This window comes from Ctenocephalides felis, unplaced genomic scaffold (genome assembly GCF_003426905.1).
Source record: "Ctenocephalides felis isolate EL2017-DRISC unplaced genomic scaffold, ASM342690v1 CF-g0.4_SCAFFOLD_01170, whole genome shotgun sequence".
Classification (NCBI taxonomy): domain Eukaryota; kingdom Metazoa; phylum Arthropoda; class Insecta; order Siphonaptera; family Pulicidae; genus Ctenocephalides; species Ctenocephalides felis.
Genome location: NW_020537324.1, coordinates 39,258,508 through 39,272,827, shown reverse-complemented (window position 1 = coordinate 39,272,827; position 14,320 = coordinate 39,258,508). Strand labels below are relative to the sequence as shown.

General features: G+C 29.5%; 2 protein-coding genes across 2 annotated transcripts in view; one reads left to right on the top strand and one right to left on the bottom strand.

The window, feature by feature from the left end:
* The window catches only part of LOC113367214 (protein shuttle craft-like), a 127,719-nt gene that overhangs the window by 81,375 nt on the left and 32,024 nt on the right, over window positions 1–14,320 (bottom strand). The gene's annotated exons all lie outside the window — the stretch shown is intronic.
* On the top strand, window positions 4,055–4,881 carry LOC113366648 (protein shuttle craft-like). The gene is made up of 3 exons (XM_026608290.1): window positions 4,055–4,178; window positions 4,376–4,606; window positions 4,676–4,881. The coding sequence occupies exons 1-3, from the start codon at window positions 4,176–4,178 to the stop codon at window positions 4,853–4,855; spliced, it is 414 nt and encodes a 137-aa protein (XP_026464075.1). The 5' UTR covers window positions 4,055–4,175; the 3' UTR covers window positions 4,856–4,881.

The window sequence follows — 14,320 nt, the reverse complement described above, 5'->3', positions numbered from 1 at the left end:
TTTCCTTGGATATGGTTATCAACAAGTATCCATTTCTGTTTTTATTTATTTTGTCTACTGTCGTATTTACCTGGTCATCATACATCATGTTTGATACGACGTAAGATTTCGGAATAATTAACTTTTTTGGGAAGAATTCATGATTTGAGTCCTGTTCTGACAGATGTACCCTTGCTTCCTTTTTTTTTTTCTGTTTCTTTTCTTCGCTGAACTTTATGCCATTCATCTACCTTGATTCGTTACATATTTCTATGATTGACTGATGTCTGGCAAACCATTTTTCTCATTAACGTGACTAATTCTTATATTTTGAGAGTTTCGGTTACTTAAGGCTTTGCTTGTGCTCTGCCGTACACTTTCTTCTATATGGGCTGTTACTAATATTACTTCCGTATCTTCCGTGGTTGGCCTATTTCCTCTATCATTTGGTTGTCTAAATCAATAAATCTTTTATTAAAGCCGCTAAGTTGCCTGTTTTTATCTTCACCTCTTTATGTATGTTTGACTTTGATTTGACAATCATGTGCAGGTCATTTATCAGAATTCAAGGCTCTTCAATGACTCATTACGTTGTAAAATGACGTTTTCTGAAATTATTTTTGACAGTTCAGCCATTGGTTTTCTTTTATTATTTACGTCGTCGCATGAGCTTGCTAGCGGATTTGGGCTACATCTGATAACCTGGGCATGGCGCTGTGTTTCAAAATATTTGATGCACTGATTGTATCAACAGAGCTTCATTATTTGACACTATGTCCCCTCTGATGGGAACATTTTAACAAAAATTTTACCTGCAGCCAAAGGCGAGATTCACTCAGCTCACTGACTTATAAGTAACTTATTAAAACTGATAGAACTATTATAACTTTTTACGACATTCGGTTCGTACTGATAAGGAGACGTGCTGATTAGTTTTTAGCGGAGGCAAGTCTAGCCGTTCCGAAGATACGGGGCAAAAAGTGTCAAAAACGGTAACACAGTTTTTAAGAGAACGGAGCGTCCGAATTTAAAAATTCAAAAAACATTTTACTTGTATTGACAAGATGAATAACTGATTAAATTTTTGGAATTTGGATTAAAGAAACGTTCTGATTAGTTTTTGGCATATGCAGGTCAAGCTGTTTCGAAAATACGGGGCAAAAAGATCCAAAATTGTAATTCAGTTTTTGAGAGAACGGAGCGTCCAATTTGTATAATACAAAAAACATTTCATTTGTATTTATTAAACGAAGAATTGTTGAAATTTTTGGAAAGGCAGGTCTAACGGTTATGGACTCGTAAGTTATTGTAATCGTCCCAAAATCGATTGAAATTTTTGCATTTTTCGACGTTTTGAAGGTTTCTGAACATTTTAGCATACTTCAGAAAAAATGGATGTGTGTGTGTGTGTTTTGTGTGTCCGCATTTTTTCGTTCAATTGCTTGTGTTGACAAAACAATTGGTTTTGAAAAAAACAAAATTTGTAATTTTTTAACTTTCCAAAAGTTTGTTTTCATAAAAAACCCGAATTGCTAATTTTATGTTTTCTCTCTCGACGTTTCAAGCCATTCTGAATCGTATGAGACCAAACTTGGAAAAAGTGTGTGGTGTGTGTGAACAGATTTTTTGCCGTAAATCGACGTTTTAAAAAATTTAAAAACCATTTGATGTATCTCGATGAGGACTAGCGTTTCTAAGTTTTATGCGACGATCGGCCGAGCCGTTTCTTTGTAAATAGCGGAAAAGTGAAAAATTTTTCGTCCACGTTTTAGCCCGCAATTCTGAATAGATTTTGAAAATTCAAAAACTGTTCGAAACATATTTGTTGGGAATCGACCTGATTAATTTTGGTAAAGATCGGCCCGGCCGTTTTCTTGTAATGAGGTGATAAAAAATTTTTTTTCGACGATTTTCGTTAATTTTTTTTTGACGGTAGATACCATAGTCTTATAGATCATACTAGAATATTACGGTCCTACGACAAGTCGTTTAATTTTAAAAAATCGTCAAAGTTTGCAAAAATTAGTGTCGTTTTTTTGGCGTTTGTCAAAGTTGTAACTTTCATCGACGTTTGCTCAAAAACGCCTGAACCGATTTCAAAAATCTAAAAGCCAATCGATGTATTTTGATGTGGATTATTTTTTCTCAGTTTTGTGTAGCGATTGGCCGAGCCATTTGTTTGTAATTTAAAAAAAGTATTAAATTTTTCGTCCACATTTAAGCTCATACTACTGAATCGATTTTAAAAAATCAAAAACTGTTCGATAGATATTAGTTGGAAATGATACTGATTAGTTTTAGTTGAAAATCTATCGAGCCGTTTTCTTGTAATTAACTGTTTAAATTAAGTCGATTTTCATGGAACTGTTTTTGGCGATATATATCATGCTCTTATAGAACTTACTGAAATATTACGGCCTTACGACAAGTAGTTTAATTTTAAAAAATTCATCAAAGTTTGAGAAAATGTGTAGTTTTTTTCGCGTTTGTTAAACGGTATAACGATAGAGTGTTCGTTCGTTTTCAATTATGTATAATGAAACCACTCGGAATACTTTTAATCACTCATAAATTAATTTATTTTAATTGATTAAATCGATTATTCGGGAATTTCATGTAACTTGCCTCAAGGCAAAATACCGCCCTTTTTTTCCTAGCCTTCTAACTACTTGTAGATCGGCATCTGCTAATTTGATTGATAAGTGTAGATCTAACCAATTGAGCATATGTTTGTCTAAATGTCGTATGGAGATTCCAGTTCTTCGATTCCGGACTATGTTTCTTTGCCTCGCCTGTTTTTCTAGGAAGTAGTTTCTCTTTTCTTGGTTGTCTACTATTTCCTTGAGTTTCCTCTAATATCCTGTTGATGTTATGTGTAACCTGCTCGACCAATAACAAGAATATGTCCATTAACCAAATGGAGATTTTAATTAATTATTGTTTACTTAATTATATTGTAATTAATTAGGTTAGGTAAATTCTTGTTACTTATATTAATTAAGAAATATAGGATTAAAATAGAATTTATTTTGCTTTGTTTCTAAAATTGCATCTGTAAGTCGTATCATGATACTACTATTACTATACATAAATACAATAACTAGAAAATAATATGAAAAATAAATTTAATATTTTTTGGGGCGCAATATGGTCAGAATATATTCTGACGGTTTAACAGTTTAAATGTACGATGCCTTTGCGCCGTGTATCGTTTGCATTTCTTAGAATATTGCAGCCTCTGGTCTATATCCTTCACACAAGGGCTCTTTTTTATACCTAAATATTTCCTGTACGCTGTCGACAGTTATAATTTTAAGTTAGTCTAGATAATGCAACGGGACAGTTAACATATATATTTAATCATCTCTATAATTCTAATAGTGTGAAGATAGATTATAGATTCTATACAAACCGCAGTGTTTTATTCAGTAATGATCAAATTTGGAACGGTTATCATCAGATTCCGATTATTTACTTACAGTCCACTTCAATATTTATTACTGATAGTAGCCAGCCCAACCACTATGTGATTAGTGTTTACGGTATAATTGACGGCATTTAGATTTTTTATTTTTTATTTTAACTCTGTTTTATTCAGCAATCAGAAATACATAAGAATTTTTATAAGCTAAATTGACAATATTTGAGAGCGATGTCTAAGAAGAACTCCAATGAGATCTTCTTAGTTTAACAATTAAAAAGATAATGATATATTGAATCTAATCTAAGACTGAATCTAAAGGCCATTGACGTTTTAATCTTCTTACGCCAGGTTGGATAATGTCGCCTATTGATGGGTTTGAATGTGATTCCAGTTCACGTTTGTATTTTTCCTTAAATTGGTTTCATTTGTAACGTACCACGGAGAATTAAATATTGTACGTAAAATTTTTAACTGAGTTCTCTGCATTATGGCTATATTTGATTTGTAAGCACATCCCCAGAGCTCAATTCCATAGGTCCAGATTGGTTTAATGATTGATTTATATAGCAGCAACTTATTTTCAACAGAGAGCTTAGACTTTTTACGCAGTCAATCAAATTCTTTCATTTTGATCATTATTTGCTGCTTTTTAGTTTTTATGTGGCTTTTCCAAGTAAGTCTGCAGTCTAAATGGAGACCAAGATATTTCACTATATTCTGTTTCGGAATCTGGACGTTATTTAAATAAATTGGAGGACGCGAACCCTTTCTCATGGTAATTGTGATATGATTTAGATTTAGTAATATTTTTAAAGCAACCCTGACTAGTGAATAGTTTTTTATTGATTTTAGTCATCTAATAATGGTTATAATTATACCGTGTTCTAAACTGACATTGGTTTGTTTTATTAAAATACATTATACTTTTTTTTAAATACCAGATACTTTTGTTGAAAACCACTATTTCACTAGATGCGCAAAACTATCCCCTGCCACCAAAAGGATTTTTCATGCGGCCGTCCATGCGGAAAAGAATTACCATGTGGTAAGCATTCATGTCTCTTGCCCTGTCACAAAGGTGCATGTCTACAAGACGGGAAGACCTGTAGTCAACCATGTGCTACGCCTCGTTCTTCTTGCAATCATCCTTGTCGTAGCCCTTGCCATGAAGGTATTTGCCCAGACACACCTTGCAAAGAAAAGGTAAATTTAATATATTGTTTACAGTGTTGTATATTTTATTTGAATATATTATGTTGTTATTTTTGACAGGTATTGGTTTCATGTCAATGTAAACTCCGTTCCACAACCAGAACATGTTCAGAAACGTCGCGCGATTATCAACGAATCGCTTCAAGCTTATTGGCTTCTAAAATGGCGGAAATGCAGAGAGGGGCTACAATTGACATTCAAGACATTCTTAATAATCGTAATGTTAATTTAAAAACGTGAGTAATAATAAGTACTAAGTGATTTATATTTATAATTATACTTCATTAAACACACACACACAAACACACATATATATATATATATATATATATATATATATATTTGAATAGTCTTGAATTTGATGTTGATATATATGTTTAATTTGAGTTTAAATTCGGGCGTAACATCAATAAAAATAGTATGAGAGTTTTTTTAAAAGTTTATTTATTTAAAATCCATACGTTTCGGCTAGCATCTTAGCCATCATTCAGTGGTAATCAAATCTTATATATAAAAATGGATCGCAAAATGTGTTGGTAAGCGCATAACTCAACAACGCCTAGACCAATTTGGCCAATTCTTTTTCTAAAATGTTCGTTGAAGTCCGAAGATGGTTGTTATGGCGAGAAAAAAAACGAATAATTGCCGGGAAAACCCTAAAAACAGCCCTTTTCTTCTTTAATCGAGTAGGCAACGCAATTTGTAAAAAAAACAATGATCTATGTCATGACATTTTGTGTAGTTTTTGATAATCTAATTTTGAATATATTTATATAAACATAGAAATATCTTTCTATTCTCGCACCATGTTCCTAATGCGTTTCCATGGATGTTCTCGCACCATGCATCCTAATGCGTTTCCAGTGCGTTTATGGTATTATTAAGTGTTTGTGGTATTAATTTAGAAGACTCATGTTTCTCACATGGAAAATTGTATGTTGTTTGTTCCCGTATTGGAAAACCATCAGATTTGTTTGTCTATGCGCCAGGTAATCAAACAAAAAACATCGTTTATCACAAAGCACTACAATGAAAATTGAACTGATTTTTGAATTATGATTTACATTATTAAAATTACTTACTTTTAAATTCTTATAGTGTTTTATTTAATTATTTTTAATTCACACCGAATTATTACCAGGGTGACGGTTCTGTTGAGGATAATTTTTTACAAAGAATAGAAAAAAGGTAGGCACAAAACACCGCCACATTACAAATTTTTTTGACAGGACGAAGTCTGCCGGGCCGGCTAGTTAACTATAAAAATTGAAACTAAATAAATTATATGTAAAAATTACTATAATCTTGGAAAGTATGGGTGTAAATTATACAACTATACAAAATTATACAACTATACAAATTATACGGCCTTCCTAAAATACACAAAACAAACCTACCTTATAGGCAAATTATCCAAGTATATTAGTAACATCTTAACAACAATAACAAAACGATCCCCATATTACATAAAAAATTTCTTTAAGCTTGTCAAACTTCTTAATAACATTTCCATTCCCAATAATTATAAACTAATTAGCCTAGACGTTATATCCTTATTCAAAAATGTTCTACTAGACTTAATACTAGATGCCATCACTATCAGATGGAGTGAAATCAGCCTTCACACCACATTATCCCTACATTGGTTTATTGACAAATTCATTGTCTCTAACACCTATTTTGAATTTAATGGATCCTTTTATTACCAAATTTTTGGCCCCCAATGGGATCGCCCGCATCTCCCTCGTTAGTAGAAATTTCTTTGCAACTAGTAGAAAACAAAATATTTATAATTTATATTTATTTGATTAGCTTACCAAATTAATTCGGATACCAAAACTTCATCAAAACATTATAGATCACAATAAAAAATCGGCATATTGAATTTTAAATTAATCATAAATAAAATTTTGACAGTTCAAAAAAAAATTAACGACTTCAATAAGAAACAAATAAATCAATTAATCGAAGTTATGTTATAGGCAATATTGCCAAACAAATTATAGATACAAAACATTATTGTAAAATAAATATCATATTATATTAATTTTCAACCAAGAAGGAAATATTTTGACATTATAAATTTAGTCCATATTGGATATATGAAATTGACATTCACTATTTTTCAATTAAATGCAAATGTAAAAAATCAAATATTTGTATAAAAAATTGTATATTTAGATAAAGATACTACGTTGATTTAGACTAAAATCTAATTTATTCATTAATTAAAAAATATGAAAAACAAAATTAAAATGTATAAAATTATTTATTTCTACAATATTCGTGTGTTGATTTAGCCAAACTTATTAATTTAACAATTACACAATTTATTAATTGATGACATAAAATAATTAATAATTTATTAAAAATATATAATATTTAGATATAAGGTCATTTAATTAGAGATATTTCTTAGTTGAAACATATATACAATATTTCATTGACACAAAATTACAATAAAAAAACACTATGATGCGATTTAATTAATTTTTGAAGTATGAAATGTCAAATAATTTTGAAATTTTTTTGAAGGTTTTTAACTATTTGTCAGAAAGAATATTTTATTACAAATTCATACCCATATCAAGCATCAAAGTAATAAATACTATTTATAAAATGACATATTATTTTTAGACAATATGATTTTATTGCATATTTTAATCATATGTTTTGACATTTGCTAATTCAAAATAAATTAAAAAGAATTGAAAACAATGTCATAAATCGGATATTTATGAAAAAATATCTAATATATTAATGTTTCACTTGATTTCAAATTAGAAATATAAAAAAAATTAATTGCGATACCAAAATAGATAGTATACATATAAAATTATAGTATAAATATTACAATTTTAATAAATAATCATCCATTATTTTACAGTACAAAAATTGATAAAAAATTAATAAAAGCGCCAAAAATCAAACTTAAAAAAAAAATTCATTGAAATCGATGAGTGTCTAATCATAAATTTATGGAAAAATTTCAAAGAAAATATTAAGGGCTTATAGCAAGTTCCCAATAGTATGTGATCTATGAAACCATTCCTAAATACATCATCATAGAACATGTTAAAATATTAGCAAGGTAAATAGAACGTAATACCAAATAGGATATAACAAATTTATAAAAGTCACTTGGTTATTCATTATAAATTTTGTAATGTACTCATTTATTCAAATCTTTAATTATTACATTTTATTTATTATTTAAGTTAAAATAAAAAAAAACACTTTAATCAATAGTATTGATCCATTATATTCAAATTTCAATACGTTTTTATTTTTTATATTATATTATTTTTATTATATACGGATTTAAATTTCAATCAGGTGGATTTTAATAAGGGCCGTCGCAGCGCGAGGCTGGGTATGCTGGTATATATATATATATATATATATATATATATATATATGTTGAAAATGTTTAAATTTGATGTTGAAATGTATGATAGATTTCTTGGAGGGCGTAACATCAAGTAAAAAAAAGTAAAGTAAAGATTTTTTTCAAAACATCTTTATTTATCCATACGTTTCGACGTAAAATTCTACGTCATCTTCAGTGGTTCTACAATTTAAAAAACAGAAAGTAACGTTACAATTTGAATATACATAAGCAATAGTAAAAAGAAAAGTTTTAACTAAAGAGAATTGCAAAAAACATTACTTACTTGAATTATTTATATTATCACTAACACATATTAATATAACTTGTAAAAATTAATAATTATAGACAAGCACTAACTGTCAGTAATTTCTTTTTTTAATAAAAAGAATAAAAGATAAAAAGTGATTAATAAATAAGATATTATACGTAATACACTTGTATCCGAGGCCAGTGCCAAACAGAATAATATGTTTGTAAGTGTCCGAGATGTGAAGTCAAAATTTTAGAAAAAACAAACACATGTGCTGGTTTTTGACCGAACGTCTTGGCGCGCTAAGCAAGTGTGCGTGATAGTGTTGTGCAACCGTGGTGTTAGGTATTCGATATGAATTGGGAAACATTATTTAGAACAAATTGGTAATTTTCGCAAATGAAGCGAAACAATAATTTCGATTCAAGAAAATATAGGCCGATTCTGAAAAGCGCCTTTGTGAGACTTTCGATTCGTGATGAAGAACCTTTGCGTCATAAAAATTGAAAGTATGGTTATTTAGTTTTAAATGTTCTGTGATCATTGTTTGCCCTTGATTTTTGTTTTTTTGAATTATTATCGTGTTGTTTCAAACGTTTGATAAGGTTCTGTCCTGTTTCGCCAATATAGATGGAATCACAGTCATTGCAAGATATTTTATAGACCACATTGGATACTCGTTCTAAACTAGTGCGCGGCTTTAAATTTGAGAAGAGGGAGTTAAGAGTTAGATCGATGTTGCATACTAAACGGAGATTTGCGTTGTAAAAAAGTTTTTTCCACATCGGATAAAGTTCTTTGATGTAAGGAAGGCAAATGGTACCTTCAAAATTATTATCTTTTGTGGAAATTAAACTTAGGTTGGGGTTAGTTATTTTGTTTTTTAAAAAAGTGAGTCTATTGTTTATGACGGATTTTATAAGATGTGGGGGATAGGAATTTTGTGTAAGGGTTTTGAAAATTAAATCTAAATTTGAGGTCCAAAATTGTTCGTTAGAAAGGAGGATAGCATGGTCTACAAGATTAATGATAGTACCTACCTGACCAAGTAGGTTTTTGGTACCAGTTAGTGATAATGCGGTTGTCTGATTTTGACATCCAAGAAGCTGATAGAGTTATTTTGTTCTTTTTCAAAAGTGAACTGAATGTGTTTGTTAAACGAATTGAAAGAATGAAGCAATAAGTCAAAATTTTGAGGAGGTATACAAGTGATAATGTCATCAACATATCTGTAATAAAAATAAATGTCTATGTTGATGGAATTAAAGACTCTAGTTTCTAAATGTTATAAAGATAATTCGGCTAGGGCAGGGGATATAGAAGAGCTCATGGGAGTGCCAAAAATTTGAAGATAAAAATGGTCATTGAATTCAAAATATGTGTTCGTGATTATGAATTTGATCGATTCTAAAAACCAATGTAATGAAAATGTAGTATGGTAAGAGATTTCATCCCATCTAGCTGTTATAGCATCTAACATTAATTGTAAGGGGACGTTGGTGAAAAGGGAAACAACATCTAGACTCACTAATAGGGTTTCGTGGGGTAAGACTATATTATTTAATTTATTTACAAATTCAAAGGAATTTTTTATGAAATGAGGGGATTGGACAGTTATGATGGAGAGTATATTACTTAGAAATTTTGAGAATTTGGACAGAGGAGAATTTATGTCAGCGACTATGGGTCTGAAAGGAACGTCTTGTTTGTGAATTTTAGGGAGGCCATAAAGTTTGGGATTATAGGGATGTAAATTTTTTAAAGTGGATGAGAGGTCTTTTGAAATTTGTTTATGGGACACTAGGTTGTTGATTAATTTGTGAAGAGAACGGTTAATGCGTTCTGTCGGATCAGAAATAATTGGAGAGTAAGTATTGGTATCGGATACTAATCTTGAGACTTTTTCCAAATATGTGTGTCTATCTACAATAACTGTGACGTTACCTTTATCGGCTCTAGTTACTAACAAATCAGGATTATTTTTTAAAAAGGTTTTGCAATCTCTAATATCTCTCAGGATGTCTTTGTACTCTATATTTTTCTTTGAGTTAAAGGATTTAATAGCGGAAATAAAGTTTTTGCAAAAGGTAGCCTTTGTATTCATTCTTAGGTCTGTGTTTTTAATATTATAAAGACCTGCTTCTAAGCGACTTAGAATTTTAATGAAGTTGATGTTGTAACATGAATTGGGGAAAGCAAAATTTGGCCCCAAGGCAAAGATGTATAAAAAACTGTCTGGGATAGTTACATTGGAAAGGTTTTTTAACCATTTGTTAATGACTGATTCACTTAAAATGATTTCGGAGGAGTTTATTTTGGATTGCAAAAGCTTTTCAAATTTGTTTTTATAAGATATTTTTTGATTAACGCAAAAGTTCCTATAGCGAATCGATTCGAACTCATAAAAACTTTCCAGGATTTCCGACTCTACTGTATTGAGTAACCAGTTATTTATCTTATTAATAGAAAGTTTTAAATTTTGTATGTTGCAGATACAATTTTTGATTTCTAGGGAAATGATATGTAAGCTTAAGGAACTAAATTTGTTATTGAGGCTATTGTTAAGGTGCGAGAATTTTTCTAATTTAAGCCGGTAGAAATTTGGAATGATACTTTCTTTCCTGCAACGTAATAAAAATATATGCTTATTGGTATTTGTTATTAGTTTCTTGTTTAATTTAGAGAGTAATTTGAACTGAGATAAAATGTAGAATCCGTAGTGTTTTTTTTATAAAAGAGAAGAAGGAGTAATTAGAGGTGTAATTGTTAGAACGTTGAAATTGTTTAGGGTTCATAATGGAAAAAACGCAATTGAAAAATAAAATTAGTAAACAGTGAAAAAAGAGGAAAGGGAAAGAACCGTGTAAATTGAAAATGAAAAAGAAATTACTGACAAAAAAGTGTTACATAAGGATTACAGAATTAGTAAGTAAATAAAATAAAATTTAAAAGTGAAGATATTATAGCAATGAAAGAACCAAAAATTAGGATACAAGGTTCTTAACACAAGAGAACATGTAATTAAGTAAGTACAAAATAAAGGTAGACTAAGTGCAAAAAGAGATAGTAAACATAGAGTAGTGATAACTAACAATAAACTAAGTAAAACTAATGAAAACCAATAGAAACACTCTTGAATAGAGAGGAAGTGAGAAGTTCAACTTGTACATTCAGAGAACTGGATCGTAGAGTGCAAAAGTCCTATTTTCAGCCCAGGATATTATATGTTGAAAATGTTTAAATTTGATGTTGAAATGTATGATAGATTTCTTGGAGGGCGTAACATCAAGTAAAAAAAAGTAAAGTAAAGATTTTTTTCAAAACATCTTTATTTATCCATACTTTTCGACGTAAAATTCTACGTCATCTTCAATCAGTCTACGAATAACACACTATCCATTTGTGATTTTTTCAAATCAGTATTTTGTGAAAATATTGTGTAATTTCAAGTTAATATTTATAATACATAGTGTAGTGCATTACCATATTTTAATACCATGGATTATTAAAATTTTCCAATTTAACACTAAGATCAACTAATTGTAAGTACTAATTACTATTTTATTTTTTTCTTTTCACTCCAATTCAATTGTTTTAGTTTTTAATTTTATTTTAGTTTCCACTGAATGAAGCTAGGATTATAGCCGAAACGTATGGATTTAAAATAAATTTTTGAAAGAAATTCATGTTTTTTATTGATGTTATGCCCGATTATTAGACTTTGTTAATACATATGTCAACATCAAATTCAGAATCATACAATATATATATATATATATATATATATATATATATATATATACGTAAGTTTATATGTATATATGTATATGTGTACTTATATATTTATTCATATATTCTTTTTTTTTATTTATTTGATATCTAGTTTCTATTACCTTTTCTATCTTTTATATTTTGTTTGTTGTTAAGTGCTGCTGTTTTGTTAATTTTCTCTTATATTTATAGTTTCTATACCAATACACATATAATATAATTACCTAGTTATACTAATTTTTTATACTCTTTTTAGATCCACTGATGATGACATTAAATTGAATGTCGAAACGTTTGGAATTAAAGATTAATTTAGAAATCTTCGCTTTTTTTCTTTGGTGTATCGCCTCCCAAGAACTTATATATATATATCTATATATATATATATATATATATATATATATATATATATATATATATATATATATATATATACAATAGATAAAGTCCTGGAATTTTTTCAATATACTGATTGTTTCTTTTCCGAATAGTATCTCCAATAATAAAAACAATTTGTTTTTTTTGAAGATGTTTAATAATAACGTTTCGGAACTAGATACGTTCCATCATCAGGTTTGTTCTGTCAAGACAATGTTATTACAGATTTTTTAGAAAAATTTTAAAGAATGGATTATGTACCAGTGTAAAGAGTAAAGAAAAGTAACTAAAAAAGGTTTTATATAAATTGAGAAGCCAAAAATTATTTACCTGTAATAATTTATATATCCATGCTGGCCACAATCGATAAAAAGCTATTAGTTTTCGGTTTCGATCCTATCACAATTGGTAATTACCTACAACTTTTTTCATCATAATGTTTTTTCGTAACTCCTCTCATTTGAAACGGCGAAGTGTTAAAGGGCCTGGGAGAGACTCTGATTGCGCAGCCGCGCACTCTTTAAATAATCGTATCTCCGTCAATTTTTGTGTGAAAGAAAAATAATAAAAAAACAATAATAAGCCAGAAAAGATCTCTTTGATTTTTATCTATATGCTTTTATAGTATCTTTTTTTCTTTTTGAGGTATAATGAAAATAAGTTCGATTTAAAAAAAATCGGAAAAAAAAAGTTTTCATAAAAATCGTGAGTTTTTTGAAAATAGTTTCTACTAAAGTAGTGAATTTGCTAGAATCCATCAAGATGTCTATAAATGAAGTGAATTCTAGATGGGATGCGAATTACTTTAATTCTGGTGGAAATGGCGAAAAAAACATCGTATATGCTTCTTTATTTGCATGATTGCTCACTCATTTCACATGGAAAAAAACTTGTAACAGCACTCATTTTAAAGCTCATGTTGAGCACTATAAATCCCAATTTCACCGAAATGCATAAAATGTAAAACCATAGTCAAAGCAAAAGGTGGTCATATCGAGCAAAAGTGAATTGAATTAAATGTTGTATTATTTTTACACATTTTGTACTTTCAGTTTGACACAACCGAGTTTTTTAATATTAAAAAATTACTACAAATTGAGTAATTATTGCTCTAAAGATTAATTTACTGAAAGGGCTAAACTAAAGTTCATGTGCCCCCATGATTGGGGGTACAGCAGCTTCTTCAGAATCAAAAAAAGCAGAAAGGAAACACACAATCAAATAACCGAACATCCTAAGATGAATATTGATACTGAAGATATCGAAGCAACGCCTATGCCCCGTCCTGTCTCATGGCAAGTAGTAAGTTCAAGTAAAACTTTTAAGCGTAGGCGCACATCATCAAACAATTCACTTGAAAATCCAATAAAAGTTTCAAATAGATTTGACATATTAAATTTGACAACTGAAACATCAAATTCCAATGCCGTAAATCAACGGATAAAAACATCACAACGTCCACCACTAAAATACAAAGACCTCCACCAATATTTGTGTACGGCATTACAGACTTTCCGGATATGAGAAGTGATTTAATAAAATCATGGATGAAAAATGATTATATACTTAAATCTATGCCGAATGATATAATTAGAATAAACACTAATTTACCGGACCAATATAGGGCAGTAATCAAGTTTTTTAAAAAGAAAAATGTAGTATATCAACCTTATCAGATACAGGAACGGTCTTATAGAGTTGTGATTAAAAATATACACCATACATATGACACCAATGAAATAAAATGAATAAGAGACACTTAATTTTAAAGTAAGGTGTATAATTAATGTGAACAACACAAAACCAATTGCCCTTAAACATGTTTTTTGTTGATTTAGAACCTGCAGAACAAGGGCGAAATATATAAACTAAAAAAATTGCTTAATCATGTGATTGTGGTGGAACCGCCACGTAA

Excerpts from the sequence above, each read along its gene's own strand:
- LOC113366648 (XM_026608290.1), top strand. Across the intron at positions 4,607-4,675 it reads ACACACCTTGCAAAGAAAAG|GTATTGGTTTCATGTCAATG; the intron begins GTAAATTTAATA and ends TATTTTTGACAG.